Source organism: Marmota marmota, unplaced genomic scaffold (assembly GCF_001458135.2).
Source record: "Marmota marmota marmota unplaced genomic scaffold, marMar, whole genome shotgun sequence".
Classification (NCBI taxonomy): Eukaryota; Metazoa; Chordata; class Mammalia; order Rodentia; family Sciuridae; genus Marmota; species Marmota marmota.
In genome coordinates, this window is record NW_025999990.1 from 6,885,508 (window position 1) to 6,913,157 (window position 27,650).

At 37.9% G+C, this 27,650-nt stretch overlaps 1 protein-coding gene across 1 annotated transcript in view; it reads left to right on the plus strand.

Annotated features, from left to right (window-relative positions):
- The first annotated feature begins 2,638 nt into the window (after nt 1-2,638).
- The window catches only part of Vps4b (vacuolar protein sorting 4 homolog B), a 34,804-nt gene continuing 9,792 nt past the window's right edge, over nt 2,639-27,650 (plus strand). The window contains exons 1-7 of the mRNA XM_015482322.2: nt 2,639-2,983; nt 14,392-14,503; nt 15,993-16,149; nt 19,260-19,327; nt 23,005-23,124; nt 25,880-26,036; nt 26,528-26,676. Coding sequence (XP_015337808.1) covers nt 2,957-2,983; nt 14,392-14,503; nt 15,993-16,149; nt 19,260-19,327; nt 23,005-23,124; nt 25,880-26,036; nt 26,528-26,676 — 790 coding nt within the window. The 5' untranslated portion in view covers nt 2,639-2,956. The remainder of the gene's footprint in view (nt 2,984-14,391; nt 14,504-15,992; nt 16,150-19,259; nt 19,328-23,004; nt 23,125-25,879; nt 26,037-26,527; nt 26,677-27,650) is intronic.

The following is a 27,650-nucleotide window of genomic DNA, read 5'->3' on the forward strand; positions in this document are numbered from 1 at the left end:
ATCAACATGACCTTCATGGTGATAGGGGATTTTGACTGGTTCATATCCAATATCTAAAATAGACTTGCTTATGGTAGTACTCATTAACACTCAGAATTCTTCTTTTTTAAACTCTTCTGTGTCTTTCACTGATTTTTAAACTCCTAAATGGGGGGCTGGGGATGTGGCTCAAGCGGTAGCGCGCTCGCCTGGCATGCGTGCGGCCCGGGTTCGATCCTCACCACCACATACAAACAAAGATGTTGTGTCCGCCGATAACTAAAAAATAAATAAATATTAAAATTCTCTCTCCCTCTCTCTAAAAAATAAATAAATAAATAAACTCCTAAATGGCAAGGACCATACATCATCATATTTTCTGATGCCTGGCACTTGTGTTTAGTTTTGGTAAAGATTTAGGGGTTGAGGCCCTGAAGCTAGCTCAGTGGTAGAGACATGGTTAGCATGCAAAGGGCCCTCGGTTCAATCCCCAACACATACAAAAGGGTGGAGGGAGGTTTGAATTGAAAGGTAAGTCAGAGTCTGGTTGTACTTTCAGGCAAAATCAGGTTTATTTGATAGTCATTAAAGAACCAGTGATACCAATGATGTGAATCAATCAAGGCCAAGTCCCATTTCCCCAGATATTGAAGACTGAACATCCATGAAACTCCGAGGCAAGGGTAGAAAGCAAGTTTATTAAAAGGACAGAACAGAGGTAGACTTGACAGAGAAGGGGGCCACAGAGCTGGGTGTCTGAGTAAGTGGGGTATCCTGCCCCTTTTATACATTTCAGATTTCCTTTGTTCTCATGCTCTGTCCCCGCCCCCACATCCCGACAAAGGTGAGCCAAAAGGCAGAGTGATACTGGGTGGGAAAAGGAAGAGAGTGGGAGGGGGTCATTCCTGAACAACTCGGGCAGAAACAATTCCCTGGAGGTAGGTCACCTTGGCAACAGGAGAAGGGGGAAATGTCCTGAAGGTAGTAACATTTTATTTCCTCCTGAATCAGCCCCCATCTTTCTGACCCAATCATTCATTACCTACGTTGACTGTCTTTTTGTCCCCAGGCCTCAACAGTATCCGATTTTAAGCAGTTCAGTTAAGCACCTAATAATAATTAAACATTTACTAAGTACTGGCATTCATTAAGGGCTGAAGTCCCTACTGTAAAGGAAGGCTTGAGATGGAGGGCTGAGAGGAAGCTTTGAGTTCTGAGCCTGCATGATGCAGATTTGGTGAAAGCATTCTAAGAATGAGAAACCAGAGGAGGACATTTGGGCTGTAAGAAATTAATTTGGTTTTGAATCTGTTGAATTTGTCTCCCAGAAAAAACCTGTAAAACAGAGCTCAGAAGGCAGGGACAGTGGCCCACATCTGTAATCCCAGATACTCAAGAGGCTGATTCAGGAGTCCTTAAATTCAATGCCAGCCTGGGTAACTTAGCAAGACCATCTCAAAATGGAAATTAAGAGGGCCGAAGGTACATCTCAGAGATAGAGGGTCCCTGGGTTAAATCTCCAGTACCACAAAACACATACAAAAAAAAAAAAAAAACCCACAAACACCACCACCACTCCCCATCTCTAAAAGGCAATATTAATGCTGAGCAGGCCATAAGGTAGCCCTACAGATTTAGATTGAAGCCATTTCTAGTTGATTGACAGATAAAACACAAGAAGAGGGTAAGAGGGGCAGACTGTATTGAGAGAAGCTATGGGCAGAGAGAAAATTCTGTATTGAGGGGTAGAACTGGGAAATACTAAGGGGTATAGAGAAGTTATATAAAGAAGTTATAAAAGAGAGATTTCAAGGATTGGTGATCACACCAACTAAAAAGGGGAGGTGAGTACTTATTTAGGAGACACCAGATGATTACCCAAAAAAATAAGGAAAGAGAGGGAAATAAAATGACAGAGTGATTACAACTATTTTGCTTTCCTTTGAGAAACCTAACCATAAACAGAAAGGAGAGATTTGTGTAATAGAAAGGCCGGGAAACGGCTTTATTGGAGTTCTGCCATTAATCTCTGATCAAGGTGCTCACACAAGGTCGTAACCTCTGAAGCCACAACTTTCCTTGTAAATATAACTGGTACACGTGACATTCTGCAAGACAGGTTCGGAGCCGGCCTCCCCATCACACGGTAAGCTCCAGGGCAGCGGCCAAAATGCAGTATTTATGCCAATTATCCCCACGGCTTCCTCGAGCGACACCTGAACCGGGTCAGTGGGGTCGACCAGTAACTGGGGCAAAGTCGCCTGTCCTCTAGCTGCTGCCCATCACCTCTGCATCCCCCGTCGCCCGGAGGAGGGTACCACGCGCGCCCCATTTCAGACGAGGAAACGATGGGAACGAGGAAAACACTCCGGACCAAAGTCCTCGGAGGTCGTGGAGATGAGATGCCTTTTTCGCACAGACGTCACGGAGTGACAAGGCGAGAAAGGAGTCAGATGAACCAAAAACTCATCGCAAAGTTTAAGAATATGGGGTGGGGTAAGGGGAAAAAAAGGAAGGAAGGAAGGAAGAAAAAGACCTAGCCCGCGCTGGCGCTTCTCCGGCTCTATCGGTCGCCAGCCAGCCCGAAGGCCTGTGTCGCAGTGCGCCTGCGCCATGCCTGACTTCCGCCAGACTCGATCCGGCTTCAGGGCTGCCTCTCCCCATCTCGCGAGGGCCCGGGCTGCAGTGAGACGCGTACAGTGTGACTAGAGAGAGCGCGTGCTGATGACGAAAGCGGACGTGCTCCGGTCGGAGGTGTGTTCATAGCCCGCAGGGGGCTCGGGATTGCGGAAGTATCGTGAGGAGGGTCCGGCGGCTAGGAGCGTGGAGGGTTGTTTTGCTCGTTCCCGAACTGAGGCGGCTCTTCTGGGTCCGAGAGCCCCAGCCTCTCGAAGTTTGCGGCTGTTACACGGGCTTCGCCCCTGTTGGCGCTTCTCGCCCCGCGTTACTCCTCAGAGAGCCACTTTGGATCCCCGCCATGGCATCTGCTGGGGCCAACCTTCAGGTATCCCTTTTCCTCTCCCGCCCCTTTCCGAGAGCCGGAGCCGAGGGGCGGCGCGAGCGGTGGGGTTGGGGCGAGGAGGAGGGAGGAAGCGGCCGCGCCCTGGCCGGGCAGGGGCGGGGCGCCGGGGAGCCGCAGGTGGGACCCTGGAAGCTCTGCCACCCGGGGGCCCACGGCCGCGGGCTCTGGGAGACTCCTGAGTTGGTTGGAGCTTTAAAAGGCGAGACAAAAACAGCCTCAAAGCAAGCTGGGCAGGTCTCTCCAATAACTGCCAGGAAGAAAGTAAAAGCATAATTTTTGCAAAGCACTACTTGGACCAGTTCAAAATAGGATGGTTGTGGCTCTCTCTTAATTTCTCAGGCTTATAACGCAAAGCCCTTCTTTTTGAGTTTGTTTGACGTGAGTAGAAAAATGAGTACGGCCCTGGAAGCTGTGGCTAGAGCCAACTTACATAATTCATTGAACATATGTGTTTATGTGCACGCTCCCAAATTGCAGTATGTAAGATCAGGAAGTATTTTTAAACTTCTGTGGCTCCACTTCTCCAGGCCCAAGGTAATGAGCACAGTGTTATGTACATAAATGATGGGATACTAAAATTGTAGATTCAGTCGTTAGTGCTTTACGGAATGGAATTCTTTGAGGAAAAAAAAATCTGTAAGGGTGCCTTCCATCTTAAAAGGATCTGTGATTTCAGTAGGGTTTGGAATGTGGCTTAGCCTCCAGGATTTCCAGCCTAAAAGGTCAGTTTGGGACAACAGAATAGCATGAAATATCTATATTGAATATCTATCTTGGACTTACACTAGTTTATCAAACAGACAGCAATATTGATCGACTGTTACAGATGTCAAATGGAAAAGAACTCCTTGACTCAAAATAATTGGTCCTGAGCAAAGACCACTCACAGTAGACCTATTTTAAACAGAGATCAAGTTTTTACCAATAAATAAAAGCAAGGGAATACTGGTTTGCAGCTCTTTTCTTGAAAATCTTCCTTAAATATATGAAAATAAATGTTTTATATTTTTTCATAAAATGTTGCAATTGGAACTATGACTCATTTCTTAGAATAAAGAATAAATTGCATAAAGGTTGTTTGTTGGATGTTCTCTAGTGAATCAGCTAGAGATTGACATTCACTGAAGGTGTAGTGACTAGTGATAAACAGGAAGGATGTTGAATAGTTTTATTAGGTGTTGGTTCAGGTATGCTTTCTCAGTTAGCCTTTCCACCTTCTAACCTAGGAAATTTGGATGCAGAAGAGTCAAACAATGAAGAACTCTCCCACTGAATGAGACAGAAATCCCTGTAGCCAGATACTACAGGGAGTACAGACAACTAAAAATCAAAATTATGAAATAATTTCATGATACTATAATAGAATCATGGGTTAATGTGGAAATGTAGTGTGGAAGAGCATATCTTACTCTTCTGAGATCAAATGAGGAATGCTTCACAGAGGAGGTGATGTGATCATAGAAAACCCAACTGTAATCATCTCCTATATGTTTGATGTGATCTCATGTAATACCCAAAACAGCTCTTCCAGGTGAATATTATTCCAGTTTCACAATATTAGAAACCTAAGTTTATTAAGGTTTGTGTGCCCAAAGATGTGATTAATTAATTAGTTTTAGTTAAGTAACTAGTTAATTAGTATTAAGGTTCTTTTTTAATCCAAATCTGTCTACTTACAAGCCTGGCTTTTTCACTACAAAATTCTGTCTCCTTGGATGCTTTCCCAAGGAGATAAAAAACAACTTATGCACTCAGTAGTGTAATAAACTTTGCAGAGGTTGGAGGAAACTGCAGGTAATACAATATGAAATAAAACTCCCAAGTTGACTCAGTCCCTAAATATTTATTATGTCTACCCTGCCATGCATTGTACTAAGTCCTGGGAAATTGTAAAACATATCTATCTATCTATCATTGGTGACCTTACATGGCTTATGTGAAAACAGACATATTAAGTGGCTTAAGATACAGTGTGATCTTTGGAAAAATGTACAGGAGACAGTGGGAATCTATTAAGTAATGTAGGCTGAGCCATCTTAAGATATTGGGAAGGCTTTGCAGCAGAAGGACAAGTTCTCAAGAAGCTGGAATATCACAAGAGAGAGTATAGAGTACACTGTATGCATACAGAGGCATGCCACCGAAGTCCATTGGGGTTGTGCCAGTAGTTAATATGATGGGAATTCAGTGTGCAAAGTCGGAGGCACAGGCCTGAGGAGGTATGCCATATCATGAGGAGCCTTGTGTGCCACATCCATGGGGAGTCATAGAACAGTTTCAAACCATGGAGTAGCATGCTCATACTTTTGATTTAGAATCAAACTGTCATTTGTATGTGGGGGGTGGAGTAAACGTGACTGGAAGCAAGCCTGGTGCAAGGAAACCAGTTAGAAGGCAGAGGCCTGTGTGATGGGACATAGTAACTGACCAGATTAGTGTTGTACTTATTCAAATAAAGAAGAAAGGCTTGGTCAAAGGAGAATAATCTTATATCTATAATAAAAAAGTGAGGAGGGAGGAGGAATATGGGATTTCTCCCAGCTTTCTGGATTAGATATCTTGAAAGGGTAGGAGTTGGTTCTGGGAATACAAAAAGAGGGGTATGTTTAGGGAGATGCAAAAATAAATTTAGTTCTGAACTTGCAGAATTTGAAGTGCTTATGGGGACTATCCAAAAAAAATGCCCAGTGAGCATTGGGGAGTTATTAGCATAAAGATGGTAGCAGAGGTTGTGGACATAGGGAATCCCATCTTGGAGAGCTTACAGAATAAGAAAAAACGAGGACTAAGGCAGAAACTCTGGGTTGTTGAGGTTTAAGGAAAGAGCAAAGGGAGCCTGAAGGACTCTAGACCAGGGTGAATGGTGTGATAGTCAGTCAGGAGACACTGTTAGGTGTTTGTTCTGGTGTTCCGCATGAGCCTTGGGAATCAGCAGGCAGAACACATTGCTGTGGGAGGAACAGGATATCAAGAAACCCGGATGAACCTGGGGTACTCTTTGGGATTTTGCTGTGGAGGTGAAGAGATGGTAAGAGAGTCGGTAAAGAGAAATCTAGGAACTGAAGAGAGTTGGTTATTTGAATTCTGTAGATATTAGTCTGAGGTAAGATTTAAACATTTTTCTGCAGAGGAGAGACCTAACCAAAAAAAAAAAAAAAAAAGGGAGAATAGTAGAGTGGCATATCACTGATGGAGTAAATGTCAGAGTGGAGGGGGGGATGGGTTCTGGAGCATAGAGAAAGCATTAGTATTGGCAGACAAGGAACGGGACATTTTTTCTTCTGAGACATGTAATTGTAGAATTTACCATTTCCCAGGGTTTTCTAAGGTAAATACACCATGGGCTCCTAACCTGAAAAGGACAGTCCCAGATGTTCCCTATCTTGATTCTTTCATATTGATTGACTGGACCATGACTGACCATGGGGTAATGAAGTCACTGTTTTTTGCCATCCCTCTGTGCCAAACTCATGCAAAAGTGAAGACAACAGACATAAGTAACTCCTGTTCTTACGGAGGTTACATTCCAGGGGGATAACCAAGCCAAAAAAAAAAAAAAAAATCACAGAAGCAAAACCCACTTATGCGTACAGGTAAACATCTGGATGAATTTAAACATAGGAGCGATGTGAACGACTATGTTTTAAGATGGAATAAATTTGGTAGTCAGCCTAAAGATTATCGGTGTTAAATCATTGAGACATCTTACTTAGGGAGGGAGTAAACAAGTGAGTCCCATCGCAAACACAGAGGAACATATTTCATCACATGCCAGGAGGAGGATCAACAGAGAAGCTGCTGGAGAGGTAGAAAAAAATCAGGAAAATGGGGCTTGGGGATCAGCAGAAGACAGTCAAGAAGGAAATGAGAAACTTTGTGGAATACAGTCAGGTCAGGATGAAGCCAGAGCTTGTCTTTGGGTCTGACACCATAGCCTTGATCTGAGCAGTTTTATTCATGTAATGAGGGTGTTTTGCTCAGCTTTTTTGCTGCTGTGACTAAAGGATCTGACCAGAACAACTATAGAGGAAGGAAAGTTGAGAGCCCACAGTTTCAGAAGTCTTAGTCCATAGAAGGCTGGCTCCATTTCTTGGGTTCAGGATGAGGCTGAGTATCATGGAGGGGTGTGTGGCCGAGGGAAGCAGCTCACATCATGGTAATCAAGAAGCAGAGAGAGAAACTTCACTCTCCAGATACAAATATATACCCCAAACCATGCCCAATTCCCACATCCTCCAGCCACACCCTACCACTTTAGTTAGTCCCATCAAGAATTAACTCACTGATTAGGCAAGGGATATAATCTAATCATTCCTCCAAACTTTCTTGCATTGCCTCACATGTGAGCTTTAGAGGGGCACCTCACATCTAAACCATAACTGTGGGGAAGAGAATAGAGGCTAACCCCATGTGATTTGGGCTCTGAAAGGTAGCAGAGAAAGAGAACTAAGCTGAAGGGTGTGTTTCGAAGTAGGGCTATTTGTGTGCTTTCAGAAATATCCAGTGTAGAGAAATTGTTAGAGATAACAAGAGACAGAATAACCAAATGGAGGGATATTTTTTTCACTCATTCAGCAATTTGAGTACCTACCTTCTGCCAGCACTGTTCTGAGGCTCGGAAGCTCCAAGTGAGGCTCTGTCCTCACAGAGCTTAATTAGTAAAGGAGAAGGCCTGTGAGTGAATACATAGGTAAATACAGTGATGATGGGTAAGGGAGTGCAGGAATGAGGGGAAAGCTGGAAGCATGGGTGGAATACAGCCTCTGCTATGCAGATTAGGGAGGGCTCTCTGAATTTGCCAGCTGAACTAGGACTGGAGTGTTCTAGGAGAGGTCTGTAGTGCTCAGGCTGCCTGAGTGAAGGGGAGGTCTAGAGGGTTACAGCTAAGATCCAAACATAGCTGGGGCCATGGCCCTGTGAGGCCCTGTAGATGATGCTGCAGCATTTGAACTTCATTATTTACAGTAGGAAGCCATCAGCAGTTGCTATGTGTACTTTGGAATACAAGGGTGAAGGCAGGCTGATTGCCTCCTAGACTAGGTATAGTTTTGATAGATGTGATTGTGGATTGAACTAGGGTTATAGCAACAGAGATGGTAAGGATTATATTCTGAAAGAATCATTAGCTCTCCTTAATCATACTAATGACATGGTTAATTTTGTTTTAAATGCAGAATGCTAACAAAACCAAGGGTGAAGTGGGGGCATTTATAAGGAGAAAGAGTCTTAAAAGTTTAGCATATGCTCTTCAGTACCATAGTAACAAGTGGCTATTTAAATAAAAATTCACTCTTCAGTCACATGAGCCACAAGGGCTCAGCCATATGTGCCTGGTGGCTTCCATATCAGACGGTTACAGACATTTTCATCATTGGAGAAAGAATAGCTTCAACTAAGTAATTGTACAGTGTTTGAAGCTTAAATACCAACCATAAGAGTTTCACTTTAAGCTGGATGTGATGACTGATTCCTGTAATCCCAGTTATTCAGGAGGTTGAGGCTGGAGGATCACTTGGATGCACAAGCCCAAGATTAGCCTGGGCAACACAAGAAGACTGTCTCAAGAAAAAAAAAAAGAAAGAAAGAAAAAATATATATATATGGAAAGAGTTTTGCTTTAACAAAGTCAATGTGGTATCTGACTATGACACCACAATAAGAGCTGACTGTGAATGAGGGGAAACAAGTGTCTAAGGAAGTAAGTGGCATAGCCTTTCAAAATAAGAAAATTATTGTGAGAATAAGAAAGAATTTATTTCTGCTGTGTGGCTTTACTACAGAGTCTTTGGGATACATTCTTATGTGACCAGTTTCTCCAAAGCAACAGTTGACCACATGCCAAGCTCCACTTCTTACATCGTATCTAACTTACAAAACTTGAAAATTTACCTATTTGGACTATGAAACATGCAACTACAACATTTTATCATTTCTAAAACAATACCATTTTTTCCCTCTTACTTCTGGACAAAAGAAGCGTGCCCCAGTAGGGGACCTGTTCTCCCATTGACAATCCCCTCTATATCCCATCCATGAGCAGCTGCTTCAGAATGTAATAGTCTTACATATGATTGTTCTGGGAATTGTTTGGATGATCATTTTCTTTTTTGTTGAGTCCTCTGTTGAATAATACAGTTTCACTACCTAAATTAACTTAGTTGAAATATTTTAATAAATCATGCTTGTTATTCATATATGTTTGTGCATATTTTTAAAAGTTAGTTTTTAATGAAAATTTTTGAGATAATTGTAGATTGACATGCAGTTAGTTGTAAAAACAATACAGAGATCCAGTGTACCCTTTACCCAGTTACATCTTGTCAAACTAGTACACTATCCCTACCAGGATATTGACATGGAGACATTCTGCAATTCTTACTCACATTTCCTCACTTGGACTAGTATTTGTATGTATTTGTGTGCACTTTTGTTACATTGTGGGTTTATGTATCCACCACAGTTGAGATAGAGAAAAGTTCCATCTATAAGGATCCATCATGTTGCTCTTTTATGACCACCATCATCTCTTTTCTCCCACCCACCATCCCTGTTCTCTGATGTTAGTCAATTTTTGTAGCTGTGATCAAAATACCCAACAAGAACAACTTAGAGAAGGAAAAGTTTATTTTGGCTCATGGTTCCAGAGGTTTAACCCATGGTTGACCTAGTCCATGGGTCTGAGCGAAGCTAAGGCAGATCATGGTGGAAGGGTGTAGTGGAGGAGTGCTGCTCCATTCATGACAGCCAGGAAGCAGAGAAAGAGGGGACACTTAATCCCCTCTATTTCCCATCCAGGGGCAGTGAACCTTTCCAGGGGATGCCCCTAGTGATCCATCTACTGCTCTGGCTATGCCCTACCTATTACCACCCAATTAATCCATTGAAACTTGGATGGACTGATGAGGTCACAGCTCTCATAATCTAATAATTTCACCTCTGAACATTTTGCATTAGCACAGGAGCTTAGAGAGACATTGCATGTCTAAACCTTAACACCTGACCATTTAACCTGTTCCCAGTCTCTAATTTTGTCATTTTTTGAGAGGTTTATATAAATGGAATCATAGCATGCAATCTTTTGGGATTGGTGTTTTTTAGTCAGCATGATTTCCTAAAATTCATCTAAGCTGGGTGTAACAGTAGTCCTAGTAGTACTTCATGATATTGATCCACCATGGTTTGTTTAATCATGAATGAAACCGTTGGAGGACATCTAGAGTGTTCATGTACAGGTTTTTTTGTGGACATAAATCTCAGTTTCTCTGGGATAAAGACCCAAGAGCCCTTTTTCATATGGTAGTTGCATTTTTAGTGGTTTTTGTTGTTGTTGTTACATTGTAGCAAAGAAATTGTCTAGATTTTTCCCTTGTTCTGAGACTTTCTATGAGGCTGAATTCAAAGGTGATGGACTAATAAATTAGGCAGAAAAAATTTCTATTCAGCACACCATTCAGGCAGTGGCACAGATTTTGCTGGTGGGTTTTAGCCAAGTTTACTGTGATAATCAGGAGTGGAAAGCAGAGCAGAAAGACTTGAAAAACTTGCAGTTTGGCCAGAAAAGTATGAGTAAAAGTGGATAATACAGACACTAAAGAAATGTTAAATACTTTAAGCAGAGACAATGGGCATCCTAGGAATTGGCAAGACCACACCCTCTCAGGCTCTAGGGAGTAAAAGTAAAAATTCCTTTGAGCAGAAACCCTAGGGGTACCTGATTGCCCAGGGGCACTTTGGAAATTGTTTCACTTTGCTCAGCTGCCCACATTTTTAGTTTGTTGTAGACCGAATAGAAACAACCAATTTCCCAGAATGGCTGTACCACTTTATATCCCCCAGCAAAGTATGAGTGGTGATCCAGTTATCTGCATCTTCACCAGTGTTACAATTTTTTTTTTAATATTTATTTTTTTTTTTTAGTTATCGGCAGACACCACATCTTTGTTGGTATGTGGTGCTGAGGATCGAACCCGGGCCGCATGCATGCCAGACGAGCACGCTACCACTTGAGCCACATCCCCAGCCCCATATCTTAGCTACTTTCTTTCTTTTTCTTTTTTTTTTTCTTTTGGTACCAGGGATTGAAATCAGGGCCACTTAACCACTGAGCCACATTTCCAGCTATTTTTTGTATTTATTTAGAGACAGGGTCTAACTGAGTTACTTAGGACCTCACTAAATTGCTGAGGCTGGGTTTGAACTCACAGTCCTCCTGCATCAGCCTCCCAAGCTGCTGGGATTATAGACATGTGCCATAGTGCCTGGCTTTATTTTAGTTATTCCAACATGTATAATTATGTTTCATTAAGGCTTGAATTTGCATTTCTGAACTTGTTAATAAAGTTAAGCATATTTTCATGTAGTTATTTGCCATAATACTCTCTTTGGTGAAATGTCTGTTCATGTCTTTTGCCCATTTTCTGATTGGCTCCTTTCTTAACTGTTTTTTTTCAGAGTCCTTAAGGTAGTCTATATACTAGTCCCTTATCAGATGTTTTGCAAATGTTTCTCTCAGTCTGTAGCTTATCTTTTCATCCTTTTAGCAGTGTCGATTAGAAAACAAAAGTGTTTGTTTGACAAGGTCCAGTTTATTATTTCTTTCCTTCTGTACATTGTACTTTTGATATCAAATCCAAGAAGCACTCACCTAACCCTAGACCCTGATGGCTATCTGTGTTTTTCCTAAAAGTTTTATGATTTCATGTTTTATATCTAAGTCTATGATGTCTTTTGAGTTAATTTTTGTAGAAAGTTAGAAAGTGATAGGTTGAAGTCAAAGCTTCTCCCCACCCCTTATGGGTGTCCATTTGCTCCATCACCTTTTCTTTAAAAGCCTGTGCTGATAGTAGAACATTTGCCTAGCTGTGGCAGCCCCTGGGTTTGGTCCCCAATGAGAGAAACTAAAAGCCTGTCATTTTGTCATTGACTTTTGTATCATTTTCAAGATTCACTTGGATACATTTTATACAGATCTATTTCTCATAGGGTTTTTTAAAAATTTAATATTATAAAGGTAGTTCATGTTCATAATGGATGTTTTAGATGATGTGGAAAAGTAGAAAATGAAAAATCCATAAAGTCTTACTCATCAAAAATAAGCTCTGTTAAATTTTTCCCATCTTTTTCCTTTGTCATTTTATTTTTTGCTGCTGTTCCACATAACTGAACTTTTACTGCATATAAAAAGTTTGTGTCCCGCTTTTTAAAACATCCATCAGAAACACTTGCCATGATATTACAGATGTTTCTTCATTTAATGCTCTTAATAATCCTTTAGTATTCTGTGTATGTTACTTAGGGCTTCACTAAATTGCTGTGTGGCATCCTTTTGCTGTTAAAAATTTAAGTTTCCACATTTTTTTTTTTTTTAAGAACTCTTATGTTTAATGTCTTTGCCCGGTAAATGTTTAGGTTCAGTACTGGGTTAAAAGCTTTGGGTATTTTTTTAGATTCTTGATATTTCATTGCACAGTTACTTCTGAAGGGGTTTTAGCCAATTAAATTTCTACTGTTTCTGTATGCTCTAAATGGTGGCACTTAATTTTTAAGAATTTCCTTAAAGAGATTTTTTAGAAATAGAAAAAGCACTCATGAAGTTTATTTGGAAAAATAAGAGGCCCAGAATTGTCAAAGCAATCCTTAACAAGAAAAGTAATGCAGAAGGCATCATAATACCAGACTTTAAATTATACTGCAGAGCTGTAGTAACAAAAACAGCATGGTATTGGCACAAAAATAGAAGACTCATAGAACAGAATAAAAGACACACAGGCTATCCACATAAATACAGTTATCTCATAACTAGACAAAGGCACTATAAACATACATTGGAGAAAAGATAGCCTTTTCAACAAACAATGCTAGGAATACTGGAAATCCATATATAGTAGATTGAAATTAAAGCCCTGTAACTCACCCTGCACAAAACTCAAAGTGAATCAAAGACTTAGTCACTAGAACAGAGACCCTGCACCTACTAGAAGAAAAAGTAGGCCCAACTCTATCATATTGGCTCAGGAACAGACTTCCTCAATAAGACTCCTAAAGCGCAAGAATTAAAATCAAGAATCAGTAAATGGGATGGCATCAAACTGAAAAGCAAAGGAAACAATCAAGAATATGTACAGAGAGGGCTGGTGTTGTGGCTCAGCAGTAGAGCACTCGCCTCGCACGTGCAAGACCCTGGGTTCGATCCTCAGCACCACATAAAAATAAATGAATAAAGGTATTGTGTCCAATTACAACTAAAAAATAAGATTTAAAAAAAAAAAGAATATGTACAGAGAGCCTATAGAATGGGAGAAAATCTTTACCACTTGCACCTTAGATAGAGCACTCATCTCTAGGATATATAAAGAACTCAAAAAACTTTAACACCAAAAAAAACAAATAATGCATTCAGTAAATGGGATAAGAAACTGAACAGATACTTCACAGAAGAAGAAATACAAATGGTCAAAAAATATATGAAAAAATGTTCAACATTAGAGAAATGCAAATTAAAACTATACTGAGATTCCATTTCACTCCAGTCAGAATGGCAATTATCAAGAATACAAGCAACAATAAATGTTGGCAAAGATGTAGGGAAAAAGGTTCATGCATACATTGCTGGTGGGACTGCAAATAGGTGCCACCATTTTGGAAAGCAGTATGGTGATTCCTCAGAAGACTTGGAATGGAACCACCGTTTGCTGCAGTTATCCCACTCCCCAGCATATACCCAAATCAGCATACTATAGTGAGGCAGCCACATCAATGTTTATAGCAACTCAGTTCACAATAGCCAAACTGTGAACTGTGAACCAACATAGGTGCCCTTCAGCAGATGAATGGATAAAGAAAATGTGGTACATATATACAATGAAATATTACTCAAAGAAGAATGAAATTATGGCATTTACCAGTAAGTGGATACAACTAGAGAATGTCATGCTAAGCGAAATAAGTAAATCCCAAAAAAAACAAAGATCAAATGTTCTCATGTGGATGCTAACCCATAACAAGGACATGAAAGGAAGGGAGAGGGGACAGGAATAGGAAAGACAGAATGAATCGGACATAACTTTCCTATACTCATATATGAGTATACATCCAGTGTAACTCTATATCATATTCAACCACAGTGGGATCAAAACTGTAAGGTGTTGTACCCCATATATGTATAAATGTCAAAATAACTCTACTGTCATGATTATCTAAAAACAACAGATAAATAAATTAATTAATAAATTTTAAAAATTAGGCAGAGATGTAACTCAGTAGTAGATTGCTTGCCTAACATATGAAAGGCCTTGGTATTTTGGCACCACCAAAAATAATAATAATATATCAAAATTATTAACTTCAAACTTATATTTATGTTTGATGTTATTATTTTTCATCTCAAACAGAAAGCAATAGATCTTGCTAGCAAAGCAGCACAAGAAGACAAAGCTGGGAATTATGAGGAAGCCCTTCAACTCTATCAACATGCTGTACAGTATTTTCTCCATGTAATTAAATGTAAGTTAAAAGTTATTTTTTATTTAAAAACATGCAAAGGAAAAAATTACTCTATTTCATTTATAAAAATTGAAATACAAACCAGAAAATTTTGAACCATGCATTTGCCCTCCCCAAACAAATTCCACTTTCTTTCTAGTAACTATTAAGCACTCAGACTTAACTAACAAAAGTAACAGCTATCATAGTTTTTATTTTGTTTTCGCAGACATCTTAAAATGTCCATATTCAATGGAAACAGCTTTTTATTTTAATTATAGTATGCCCAAATTATATATAATCTGAACTTACTCTGTAAGCATATGCTTGGAAATAATTGTTTTTAAAAGAGATTGGGAGACATTTTATTCATTTATTTAACAACCTCGTATTGCATGTTGATCATGTGCCAAGCATTCTTCTGGGCACAAGAGATACAATGATGAGAGAAAAGTGGATAAAAACCACTGCTCAGGGGCTGGGGTTGTAGCTCAGCGGCAGAGCGCTTGCCTTGCACATGTGAGGCACTGGATTTGATCCTCAGCACCACATGAAAATAAATAAAGATATTGTGTCCATATCAAAAAAGATCTTTAAAAAAAAAAAAACACTGCTCTTATGGATCTTACACCTAATGCAGTTGTATACATCAAGGTTGTCTTTTGAGCTTCCCCATTTAATCAAGAGGGCTTATGCCCAATTAAAGTGAAACTAAGAATATAGCACGCAAGCTGTATGGGGGCAATTCCTTGTATCACATGTATTGCTGAAGTAGACTTTTGAAAATAGCCCTGACATTCTGTTATGTAGTAAAATTACTATGTTGTTGGTACATATAATATATGAAATTTCCATCACTTTGTATACTCTTTGAAATAAAACTTACATAGACATTAATGGAAATGGCTAATACTGCTTCACTTCTGTTTATCTTTTATTTTTTATTAACATGAATGAATTTTTTTTGTGTGTGTGGTGCTAGAGATTGAACCCAGTGCCTTGTGCATGTGAGGCAAGCACTCTACCTAGTGAGCTGTATCCCTAGCCCAACATGAATAAATTACACCTCTACTGGGGTTCATTGTGATACTTTAATACACACATAACAGTATGCACTGATCAAATTTAACCACCCCTTTATCCACATACCCTCAACCTCTAACTGCTGTTCTACATTCACATTGTTTTTCTTACAATTGGTTTTTGTGTGAGACAAGCAGCTTTAACTATTTTCAAAATGTAACCTATATAATATCAAATAATTTCTTATTTCTTAACTTAAAATACCTGTTGTCTTGCTCAGTTCTTTTTTGTATCAAATTCATTGTTTGTCTCCAACCCTTTGGGGGAAAAAATAGAAAAGAATTGATAATCATTGATTAACAGTGAGTTAGAGATGATCTTTTCCCTCTCCCCCAATGTAGAATTCCTTTGTTTAAAGAAATATGTCTTAAGAGTTTTAAAATATTTCTGTACAGAATACTAATGAAAATCTCATTCCCTTCAACAGATGAAGCACAGGGTGATAAAGCCAAGCAGAGTATTAGGGCAAAGTGTACAGAATATCTTGATAGAGCAGAGAAACTGAAGGAATATCTGAAGAAGAAGGAGAAAAAACCACAGAAGCCAGTAAAAGAGGGACAGCCAAGTCCAGCTGATGAGAAGGGGTATGTATTTCAGAGTGTTGGATTCCACTATGTCTTTTAACTTTTCCTCTATGAAATACATTTCTTTTGTTGCCTGTTTCAGTAAAAGTTTTGTTGGGACACAGCCTCGCCCATTGCTTTACATGTTGTCCTCCAAGGCTGCTCTGATACTGTAAAAACAGAGTGGAGTTTTTGCAATAGAGACTGTGTGGCTGCAAAACCTGGGATATTTACTGTTTGGTCCTTCAGAGACAAATGTTTCCTGGCCCCTGGTTTAAGTGATGATACATCACCTAAGGTGACCCTCCATGACCACTTGCTAGTGATAGGGGAAGACCTTTGTAAAAATGGCATGGAATGGCCTGGAATACCCTCTGACCATCATGTAAATATTGAGCGTTAAAGTTATAACACTCCTATGATGTGTGAGTTAAATCTTTAACCATGTAGACAAAAAGAAAGATAACTTCAGTAATATAAATAATTGTTTGGATATCTTAGGCAAAGTTTTTTGATGTGAATTTGCATTGTATTTGCTTAAATTTCTATTAAATTTGTCATTGTGAAAACAAACAATAGCATAATTTATAAAATTGAAACTAATTATAAGTTACAACCCATTTTATAAATTACAAAATTATAAATTAAAATCCATGTATAAATTATATAATTTATAAACTTTGAAACCCATTTTTGGAATGTCTTCCTAGATAGGAAATACATCACTTACAGAGACAGAATTTATTTATTTGACATGTAATATATGAATGCCTAGCTCTGTGCTAAGCAGGTGGAACATTTTCTAACCAGATCCTCTTTGACTATTTTGCTGATTGGTGCCAGAAGTGGTTCTAGGTGACACACTCTTAGGAGAAGAATGCTCTTTGCTGGGATGATTGGGACTGGTTGGGGTGAAAGCAGCAAGATTTTGGTGAGCTTTAGAGGATATCATACAGTTGGTATTCGTAGTGGCACGGGTCCCTAGATAATCCCTGCAGTTACAAGGAATGAAAGTAACAGTGCTTTAGAGACTTTGTGGCTTCTAATGTAGACCATTTTGAAGAACATGAGGATATAAGAACTAAACCTGATTGGCTGTTTCAAACTCCATAGCAGGAAATTGGAGGTTTAAAGTTTTATACTCTGTTGAAGACATGGTTAGGGAACCAGGGCAGGAATATTCTGTGACACTGGAGAATATTTTATCTTCTGCATCCACAGTATTAACATAACAAAACTCAGATCATGGTTTCATTTTGGGAATTATTGAATTTTTACTTGGTGTTTCTTACGTGAATGAACATTAATGTAAGGCAGGAACTCCAACTTGAAATTAAAATACTGGGAAAAATTCAGTGCCCAGAGCCTCCAACTCTCACTGAGACTCTCTTGCCGACAGAAATATTGTGTCTTCCTCTGTCTATTGAGGTTCTTCCAGTCTTGTTTGAAGACCCTGTAATCATCTCTCCTGTACTGGTTATTGAGGGATGCCAGTTTTTATCCTATAATAAACAGCAGGACTCACTTTGGCTAATTTAAACAAAAAGGGATTTGTTGCTGGCTATTGCCTTATAGAAATCTGAGAGTCTGAGAATAAAGCATAGATGCCATATCATTAGAAGAGGTGCCCATTATGCCATGTGAGGACATGTAGTTATGAATTCATGTGTATGTAGATACATCATGTTCAGATCCCACTGCTGCCAGTTCCCTGCCAAGTGCTGCCAAGGCTTGGAAGCACACAGTAAGACCTCTGCCACACTTCCTCAGTAAAACCAGTGCTTCTGTCTGAAGATTTGGTCTCCATGGAAGCAACTTCCACCTTCTCAGAGGAACTTGGGTCTCATGTGGAACCCTACCTTAAGGGAGCCTACAAAGGGCAGTTTTTTAAATAAGTACAACCTTTACAGTAGAAAGCATGATGAGGGTGGTTGAAGTGAGAGTTGCGTGAATCATTCCTTTCTCACCCATAACCCTACCTAACCAAGGCAATCCCGTTTTGGCATAAAACCTGTCAGAATTTTCATTTCCTTTATATTTTTTAAAATGTGATAATGCCAGATGAGTGTGGTGGCACATGCCTGTAATACCAACTACTTGGGAGGCCGAGGCAGGAGGATTGCAAGTTTGAGACCAACCTGGGAAACAGAGCAAGATCCTGTCTTAAAATAAAATAATAAAAAGGGTTGGGAATGTAGTGCAGTGGTAGATTCCCCTGGGTTCAATCCCCAGTATTGAAAAAAATATATATAATGCCCTGTTTTTTGTTTTGTGACTTTTTCACTCAACATTGTATCAGGAATATCTTTCTGACAAACTATTTCTTCAACATCATTTTTAAAGGTTGCAATGTGTTCTATCATATACTAATTGTTATAATTTAAGTTGCCAGACCAGGTGTGGAGCACACCTATAATCCCAGGAGCTCGGGAGGCTGACAGGAGGGTCACAGGTTCAAAGCCAGCCTTAGCAAATTAGCAAGGCCCTGTCTCAAAATAAAAAAATAAAAAGGGCTGGGGATGTGGTTCTGCAGTTAAATACCCCTGGGTTCAATCCCCAGTACAAAAAAATAAGATAAAAAGTCATTTTAAATTCCTATATGTGAACTGCTGAGTTGCCCATTGTTCTTTGGGTTCAGTTAATTTTCATCAAGAAACCTCACTCATTCTTAGACTAAGGGTCATAGATCTTGTACCTTAGATAATTAGTATTCTGGGTTTTTTTCTCCCTAGAACGAATTCTTGTTCCAAGTCATATTTTGCTTGGTCCTGATGTTTTATTGTTATTTGCAACTCCTTCTCTGTAATATATCTTAAATTCTTTGTGGAATAATGTGTGGAGCATGAATTTATAATTCATACATACATAAGTATATCATGGAAATTTGGAGATAGTTCTTGACTTCATTGTGGTCTTTTAGTTCCTTCCCTGTTTATGCCTCCCTCTTAATTGATAATATACCTGCCTCTTATTTAATATAATATTAAGAGTAATAAAGTAAACATAACTTTAAATGTGAATGTCTTATTTTGCCATTTAAGTTGCAAATATTTCAGGTTATTATTCCTTCATTTTTGCATTATTTGATGGAAGTGAGTGGTCATTTGAATGTATTAAATTCTTTTTATTAGGAATGACAGTGATGGGGAAGGAGAATCTGATGATCCTGAAAAAAAGAAACTACAGAATCAACTTCAAGGTTGCTTTAGATTTTATTATTAAACTTACTGTCTTCTTGAAAAGACTAATGGTGAATTGTGTATTTTAATTGTTTTTTTTTTCTTTCCCTCTACATTTAAATGAGGTTAAACTGTCATTTAAAAGGTATAAAGAATTGAATAACTGTCTTTAACATGTGATAACAGTGTTCCCAGTTATCACATGTTGGCTTTGTTTAAAGTGTTTTTTATATGGTTTGCCCTCAGTGGTTTGATATAGTTTTTTTTTTTTCCCATGGAGTAAAAATATTGCTTGTTTTGATATCTGCCTTTAAAAGGCTGTCAATCAACTTATTCTTTTTCATTTGCCCCCTTGTAGAGAAGATAGTATTTATAATATTAGCACACTACAAAATTTGAAGGCATTAAAATTTTGCTATTGTCAGAGAAAAAGAAAGAATTAGGAATTACAATTGGTTTTTATTGCCATTTCTTTGACTGATTTGAAGATGGTTTATTTTGTGTTTCCTACTTGCTCTTCCTCATCTGCTTTTCATTGATCCTATTTACATGTATCTCTGTATATTTCTCTTTTAACTGTTTTACATGCCCTTTCATTCCATTCTGTAGTGAAGTACAGTGGCATAATGGAGAGAGAGAGTGGGTTCAGATCTGAATTCCACCTCAAGCTTGATCACTTAAAAGCTCTCTAGTTGTGGGAAAGTTTCCTAACCTCTGAGTCAGGGTCCCCATCTCTAAAATGGAAATTTATAATATTTTCTTTTCATGGAAGGAAAATAAATGACCATAAATACATCATAATATTTTATATGACAAAATTTAGGGACTTGATAAATGGTAGCACTGTGTATGTAAAAAGGCATCTATTTAATTGTTGGCCTTCTAAACTGCTAAAATGTGATTGTTCTTTGATATGTTAGTTAATGGTTTTTTCAAATTTAATTTTAAGCCAAATTGTTGGTAGTATGTATTTGTTTGTTTGAATCTTTTGAAATAGAATAAATGACAGGGAATGACTTTCATGATGCTGGCTCAGCCTTGGTTATTGAATAGTGAATACACCTAGCTTACCAGAATTTTAGCCTTGCTGTACTAATCTCCATTTTGCCCATGTTTCTGTCTTACACATTCCAGCAAGATGTGTTGGAGAACACTTAGGATAGTACCTTGAAAGCAGAACAGTTGATGAGGACAGCTTTATGGATAGAGAATCCACTGTGCATCTCACTGCCTGAAGCTGTGCTATGTACACTGCATGTTAGCATTTATTAGGTTGTCCAGTGGTCTGTGACATGTGACCTTATTTCAGTTGTAAAGCAAGACAGTTTATTCTGTCTGCTTTATTGGTTTTGGTTTAGTTTCCCCTCTACTCCCTGGCCCCCTGCCCCTCACAAGAGAAAATCTAATAGTATTTTCAGTTTTGAAAAAGATGTAACCTTTGGCTGGGGCTGTAGCTCAGTGGTAGAGCGCCTGCCTCACACATGTGAGGCACTGGGTTTGATCCTCAGCACTACGAAAAAATAAATAAAGATATTGTGTCCATCTACAACTAAAAAAATATTTTAAAAGATGTAACCACTTTTTAATAGATATTTCTGTAAATTCTCTGACAGTTATAAGCATGAGAGATGTGAAAAAAAACAAATGGTTAAAACATGTGAATGAGGAAATTTATTTGGAATGTCAGGATGAAATAAAATAAGAAAGGAGCCTCAGCCTTTCATTTATAATGTATAAAGTTTTTGCCACATTTTAATTTAATGATTTGGTAAGGGATTTTATAGTATAATATCCTTTTTCTGAATCATCTTCTTTTTCCTGAAATAAATCTTGTATTTCTGCTTTAAATTATGACATTATGTGTAATATATGGTTGTCAGAATTAAAAACAGGCTTATGATTTTTGTTACCTAACTTAGATATTTAGTGACTTTTGAGGTTGAATAATGTTTTGATGTATGCATAATATAATCAAAGATTGGATAAATTTATGTAATAAGGTACATTCAATTATTTATATTCTTCAATTAATCCCACCTCCCCTTTTTAGTTTTTTTTTTTTTAGTTGCAGATGGACACATACCTTTATTTTGCTTATTTATTTTTATGTGGCTGAGGATTGAATCCAGTGTCTCACACATGCAAGGCAAGTGGTCTACTGCTGAGCTACCCAGCTACCCAGTCCCCCGCTTTTTAGTTTTACAAACCATTAACTCTTAGTATTTAAGTTTTCATCAGTAAACTTTCTAAAGTCACTTTTAAATTTTGAGGACAAAGTTATTAATTAAATGTGAAAGTAAGCTTTTCATATTTTTAAAGTTGCACAAAATCTTAGTTAGCTAAATGATTCACATATATAAAGTAAATTTGCTTTTGTATAACAAAATCTTATTAAATGATGTAGGTATTTTCTTCTGTGGAATTACTAATCTTAGTGGAGCATGAAAGAAAAAGTGAAGCTTTATATGCAAAAGTGTTTATGATTTCATTTAGTTTTAGTCTGACAAAGATTTTCATAATTAGGAAAGTAAGTTGCCAAATGGTCTTAGAATAATAAATAGTTAATATTTTCTAACAAGCAGAAATGCCTTATGAAACTAATTCCCTAACCAGTAAATTGTGTAAGTGGTAGTGTTTTCTTATACTTAAAACAACTATATGTCATCTTAGAACAGGCTGCTTAGTAAAAAGTGTAGAGTTGAGCAATTTCTATAAACTAGAAAATTGGAAAAGCTTTTGATGAAAGATAACTAGAAAAATTTGCCAGTAAACTGTATTAAAAGGTCTTCTTGGAGTCTTCCTGCAACAGTTGCTTTTGAATATATTGCATTCAGCAAATAAAACTATTCAAGTAACTTTGTTAATTTACAAAAATTATAACTAGGTCTATTTAGAAGCCACATGTGAAATCTCAGGAAAGTACTGTGGATCTATAAAGATACACATTCTCTTTTCCATCATCCACTTCTGCTTCCATTCCATCCCTTTCTGTCCTCCTTTCCCTCTCCCTTCTGTTTGTCTTCAGTTAAAGTTATTAAGTGTATTTTCTCTCTGTGGTTGAAGAGAACATTAGATCACTTCTCTTTTGGTTCATGAGAAATAGTAAATCAATCCCCATTGAACCAAGTACACTTGATGCTCCAGAATTAATGTAGTCAAATATTATAACCACTTTATATGGTGTTTGGTGCTTTTCCAAACACTCTTAATATTCATTGTCACTTGATTCTTACACTAACCTAAGAATTTTAGGTTACACTAACCTAAGTTGGGCAGGTAGTATTATTTCAACAAATAAGGAAGCAGAAGTAGATAAGTGTCCTACCCTAGGTTATCTAGCCACTTACCCAGCTTCCTTACTCCTGCTGACTACTCCCAACAGTTACTACGTCTTCAGTCCATTTTTAAAGAGTCATGACATTCTTTCATAGATGAAGTTTTTTTTCCCATCTTTTAATTTAATGGTTTGCTGATAAATTTCATAGTATAATATTTTTTTGAATCTTTTTTCTTCTTTTTTTCCTGAAATAATATTTTAAATCTTTTTCTTTTTAGTTTATGACATTGAGTATATGATTTTATAGTTTTTAGTACATAGAACTTTTCCAGACAGATATATAATGCATTTCTTTTAACATTATTTCATGCTATTTTCCAGCTTTGATGAGATTAATTTAAAGATGACATAATTTTGTAGGTGCCATTGTTATAGAGCGACCAAATGTGAAATGGAGTGATGTTGCTGGTCTTGAAGGAGCAAAAGAAGCACTTAAAGAGGCTGTGATATTGCCGATTAAATTTCCTCATCTTTTTACAGGTGAGATGACTTTTAATTAAATTTTATCTGGCGATTTTTTTTTTAAAGAAGGCATTAGTGACTAAGGTATAAAACATTGTGAATTCTTGTCACCATATCATGAATTTTTATCTTAAATTCTGATAGTTATAAGGCAGTGATACATCTATACACAAAGATGTTTTATTTCTTATATGAAACTATGTTTAAGCAGAACAACCTATATATCAATCAATAGGGCAAAACGCAAATTACTAACATTCAGTGGAGTACAATTCACTAGAATATAGTGTATATCTGTTAATAAATTTAAATCTGTACTATTAATTGAAGGATGTCTACATCTATAAGATCAAAAAACAAGTTATAAAATGCATATAGTATGGTTCCTTGTTTATTAAATAAATGGGTATGCTAAGAAGTGGTTGACTTTATGTTTGCTAATGAGGTAAAATTATAGATGAATTTTACATTTTGTTTTGTCTTTCATCTGAATTTTTTGCAATAGTCATGCTTTAGTTTTTAAAGAGTATTTCCATTTCTTAAAAAGTGAAGAATTAACTTCACAGCTTCAGGTGAAGTACATATCATCTAGGGACAAAGGGATAGTTCATTATCAGAGTGTTGCTGAGCCACCATCTGGAGAAAACTCAAGCTCTGGCTCAGGCAGTCAGTGCCCTGTCTGTGCTAACCTTGCCTTCAGATCATCCCTTTTGTGACTGATGACCTGTGTCTATGATATGGCTACACCCACAGTCCAACGTCTAGCAGAGGTGTTTCCTTTTGAAAACAAGCTGGTTTATATAGAAAGCAAATCTGTGATGTTGGCCTCAAACTGAACAGGTCCAGACAGTGAAGTCGCATAGAGCAGTGATGAAGAAAGCAAAGCACCTGTGGGCCTCGCGTTGTCCACGTAGCTTCGGGGTGCACCTTACAGCCTAACTTCAGGAACACGAGACACACAGTATAAGTTGGCAACATAGTGCTATAAAGGTACAAAAATGTGGTTGAAGTCATTTTCTGTTATGTTACTTTGCCAGTGTTGCCCAAACGTGAGTCATTTGTGTATCATCTTCATGAATTTTTCCATGTATGTGTACCATTATTATTTTTAAAATATTTTTTTAAATTGCTCACTTTTTAGAACAAGCTTTTTATTAAAGTATGGCATAAATACAGAGAGACATGCAGGAACCCGTAAGTGTTCAGCTTCTTTAATTATCACAAAGTTAGTATGCCTGTGTACTCGTTCCCATCATGAGAAATGTTATATTGTCAGTAGCTCAGTGTTTGCCCTCTGCTTCTGTCCTCTCCAGAGGTCAGCAGTCTCTCTTGACTTTTAACAGTATAGACTACTTTGTCTGTATTTGAACTTTAAATCACCTTACTTACTTTTGCTGAGTAACATTAAAGACGGTTCTGTCTACTATAAATGAAAAAAAGTATCTAACACATTAAAAAGATAATTATATTTAAAAAGTATTTGTATACCACTGTGCAGTATTTCATCTGATGTCAGTGGTATTTGTGCTCTGGTCAGGGAACACTTGACTAATTTTCTTATATTGAAAAGAGGAAACCTGGCATGATGGTGCATGTCTATAACTCCAGCAACTCAGGAGTCTGAGGCAGGAAGATCACAAGTTTGAGACCAGCCTCCATAATTTAGTGAGACCCTGTCTCAAAATAAATAAAAAAGGCTGAGGATGTAGCTCAATGATAAAGCACCCCTGGGTTTAATCCCAGAACCACCAAAAAGGAAAATAGAATTCAAATAAAAACTAAGTTTTTTATAACAACAAAGATAATAATATTTAGGGGGTTTTGTTTTTAATGCTGAGATTGAGCCCAGGGGTATCTTACTGCTGTGCTATATTCCTAGTCCTATTGATTTTTTTTATTTAGAGAAAGGGTGTCACTAAGTTGTCAAGGCTGGCCTTGAACTTGTTATTCTTCCACCTCATCCTCCCAAATAATGTTTACATTTTGTTAGTGATCTACACATCATTCTGGTAGACACTGTGTGTCCATCCACGTTGTATACCTAGTAGTATTTTAATGTATATTTGATATTTTATTGCCAGCTATAACAGCTTGGTTTACTTTAGGCAGCATTGTAATTTCTTATTAGCAAAATTGAGGCATAAAGATTGATTTGTTCCCTTGTTACATTGTAACAAAACTAGATTTAAAATTAGAGCTCCCATATCATTCTCCAACCACCAGTTATAATACCTACCTTCCCTTCCCTATGGATTCAGAAGTTCAGCAAAACTTTGAAATCATCTAAACTGTTAGGTTCATTCCTCCAAAGGTCATACATATTTTTAAAAAATTCTTTCCAGCTGCCCTTCCTTTATGGATGCAGTATCCTGCAATGTCTAGGTGCTGAGCAGTGCACACAGCAGATAGTTAGAAAATGACCTTTAGCCGGACTCTTTTCCCCACTAGACTTGAAGCCTGCATAAGTAGAGATCCTTCTGTCTGTCTTGCACATGCTGATTTTCAGTACATATTGGTCAAATGAATGAGCAATCAAATGACATTCTTACTAGGTTTATATTAATGTAAATACACTTTTGACAAAGTAGTCTCTAGAAAAAGCAAATGCATTTAGGACACACTTAACGTCAGATTGATTTATTTTAAAATACCTTTTTATGCTTACAAGTTTAGAGTGAAAACCTTTTCACATCATTCTTCAGTATGAGTATTGTCTATAGTAACTGAGTAACGGTCTTGGAATTCTCACATTATTTTTCTAATCAAATTTTAGGCAAAAGGACCCCTTGGAGAGGAATCCTATTATTTGGCCCACCTGGAACAGGAAAATCCTATTTAGCCAAAGCAGTAGCAACAGAAGCAAACAACTCAACATTTTTTTCAATATCTTCCTCTGACCTTGTTTCTAAGTGGCTAGGTGAAAGTGAAAAGTAAGTAGTAAATCAAGTTTTTTTAGTTTTTTCTTTGCCTCTTAGTTACTATATCAATCTGTAAAATTATATCATTAGTAGATACTCAGAGAAGCAACATACTGTAGTGGTCAGCTGGGCACGGTGGCGCGCGCCTGTAATCCCAGCCACTGGGGAGGCTGAGACAGGAGGATTGCAAGTTCAGTGCCAGCCACAGCAAAAACGAGGCACTAAGCAACTCAGTGAGACCCCGTCTCTAAATAAAATACAAAATAGGGTTGGGGATGTGGCTTAATGGTTGAGTACCCCTGAGTTTGATCCCCTGTGCCCCCTCCAACAGAAAAAGAGTTAGTCCCATAATGCATCATTCCATAATTAAGAATTATCGGAAAAAGTGCATTAGTAAAAATTGTAAAATGAATTATCTAGCTATTGCATTCTTGTAGCATTGGTGTATTGCTTTGCTTTAGTCTCATATTAGTTTTTTAGATTCTGAAAATTTTTGTTTTTAGACTAGTTAAGAACTTATTCCAGCTTGCCAGAGAGAACAAGCCTTCTATTATTTTCATTGATGAAATTGACTCTCTCTGCGGTTCAAGAAGTGAAAATGAAAGTGAAGCTGCACGAAGAATTAAGACTGAGTTCCTGGTTCAAATGCAAGGTAGTAATGCTGATTTTCAAAATAGCTTCTGTCTATTATATAACCATTATTAGAACAACAGTGGGCAATAAATTTAAGTAGAATTTCTTCTTTCTAACATTCTTTCATTATTCCATGTTTCATTCTGATTGTTTTCATATGCATGCATAATTTTTAACCAGTTGTAATTATCTTATAGGACTCAATTAATTGAAATAGCAGATAATAATGTATACACTTATACCAGGAACAATATCAGTCAAGGAAATATTTTGGAAAGAATATAAATGCCTAAGTCTTTGTTCCATTTATGTGGTGCTGAGGATTGAACCCAGGGCCTCGCATGTGCTAGGCAAGTGTTCTACCACTGAGCCACAATCCCAGCCCTTGAGTTTTGTGCATGGTGAGAGATAGGGGTTTAATTTCATTTTGTTGTAGATGGATTTCCAGTTTTCCTAGCACCATTTATTGAAGAGGCTATCTTTTCTCCAATGCATGTTTTTGGCATCTTTGTCTAATATAAGATAATTGTAATTTTGTGGGTTGGTCTCTCTGTCCTCTATTCAGTACCAGTTTGTTTTGGTGCCAATACCATGCTGTTTTTGTTACTATTACTCTATAGTATAGTTTAAGGTCTGGCAGAGACCCTGTGTCTAATAGAAGAAAAAGTAGGCCCTAATCTCCATCATGTGGGATTAGGCCTAACTTCCTAATAAGACTCCTTTGGCACAAGAATTAAAATCAAGAATCAATAAATGAGATGGACTCAAACTAAAAAGTTTCTTCTCAGCAGAAGAAACAATCTGGGGCTGGGGATGTGGCTCAAGTGGTAGCGCGCTCGCCTGGCATGCGTGCGGCCCGAGTTCAATCCTCAGCACCACATACAAACAAAGATGTTGTGTCTGCCGAAAACTAAAAATAAATATTTTTTTAAAATTCTCATATTCTCTCTCTCTCTCTCTCTCCTCCCTCCCTCCCTCCCTCCCTCTCTCTCT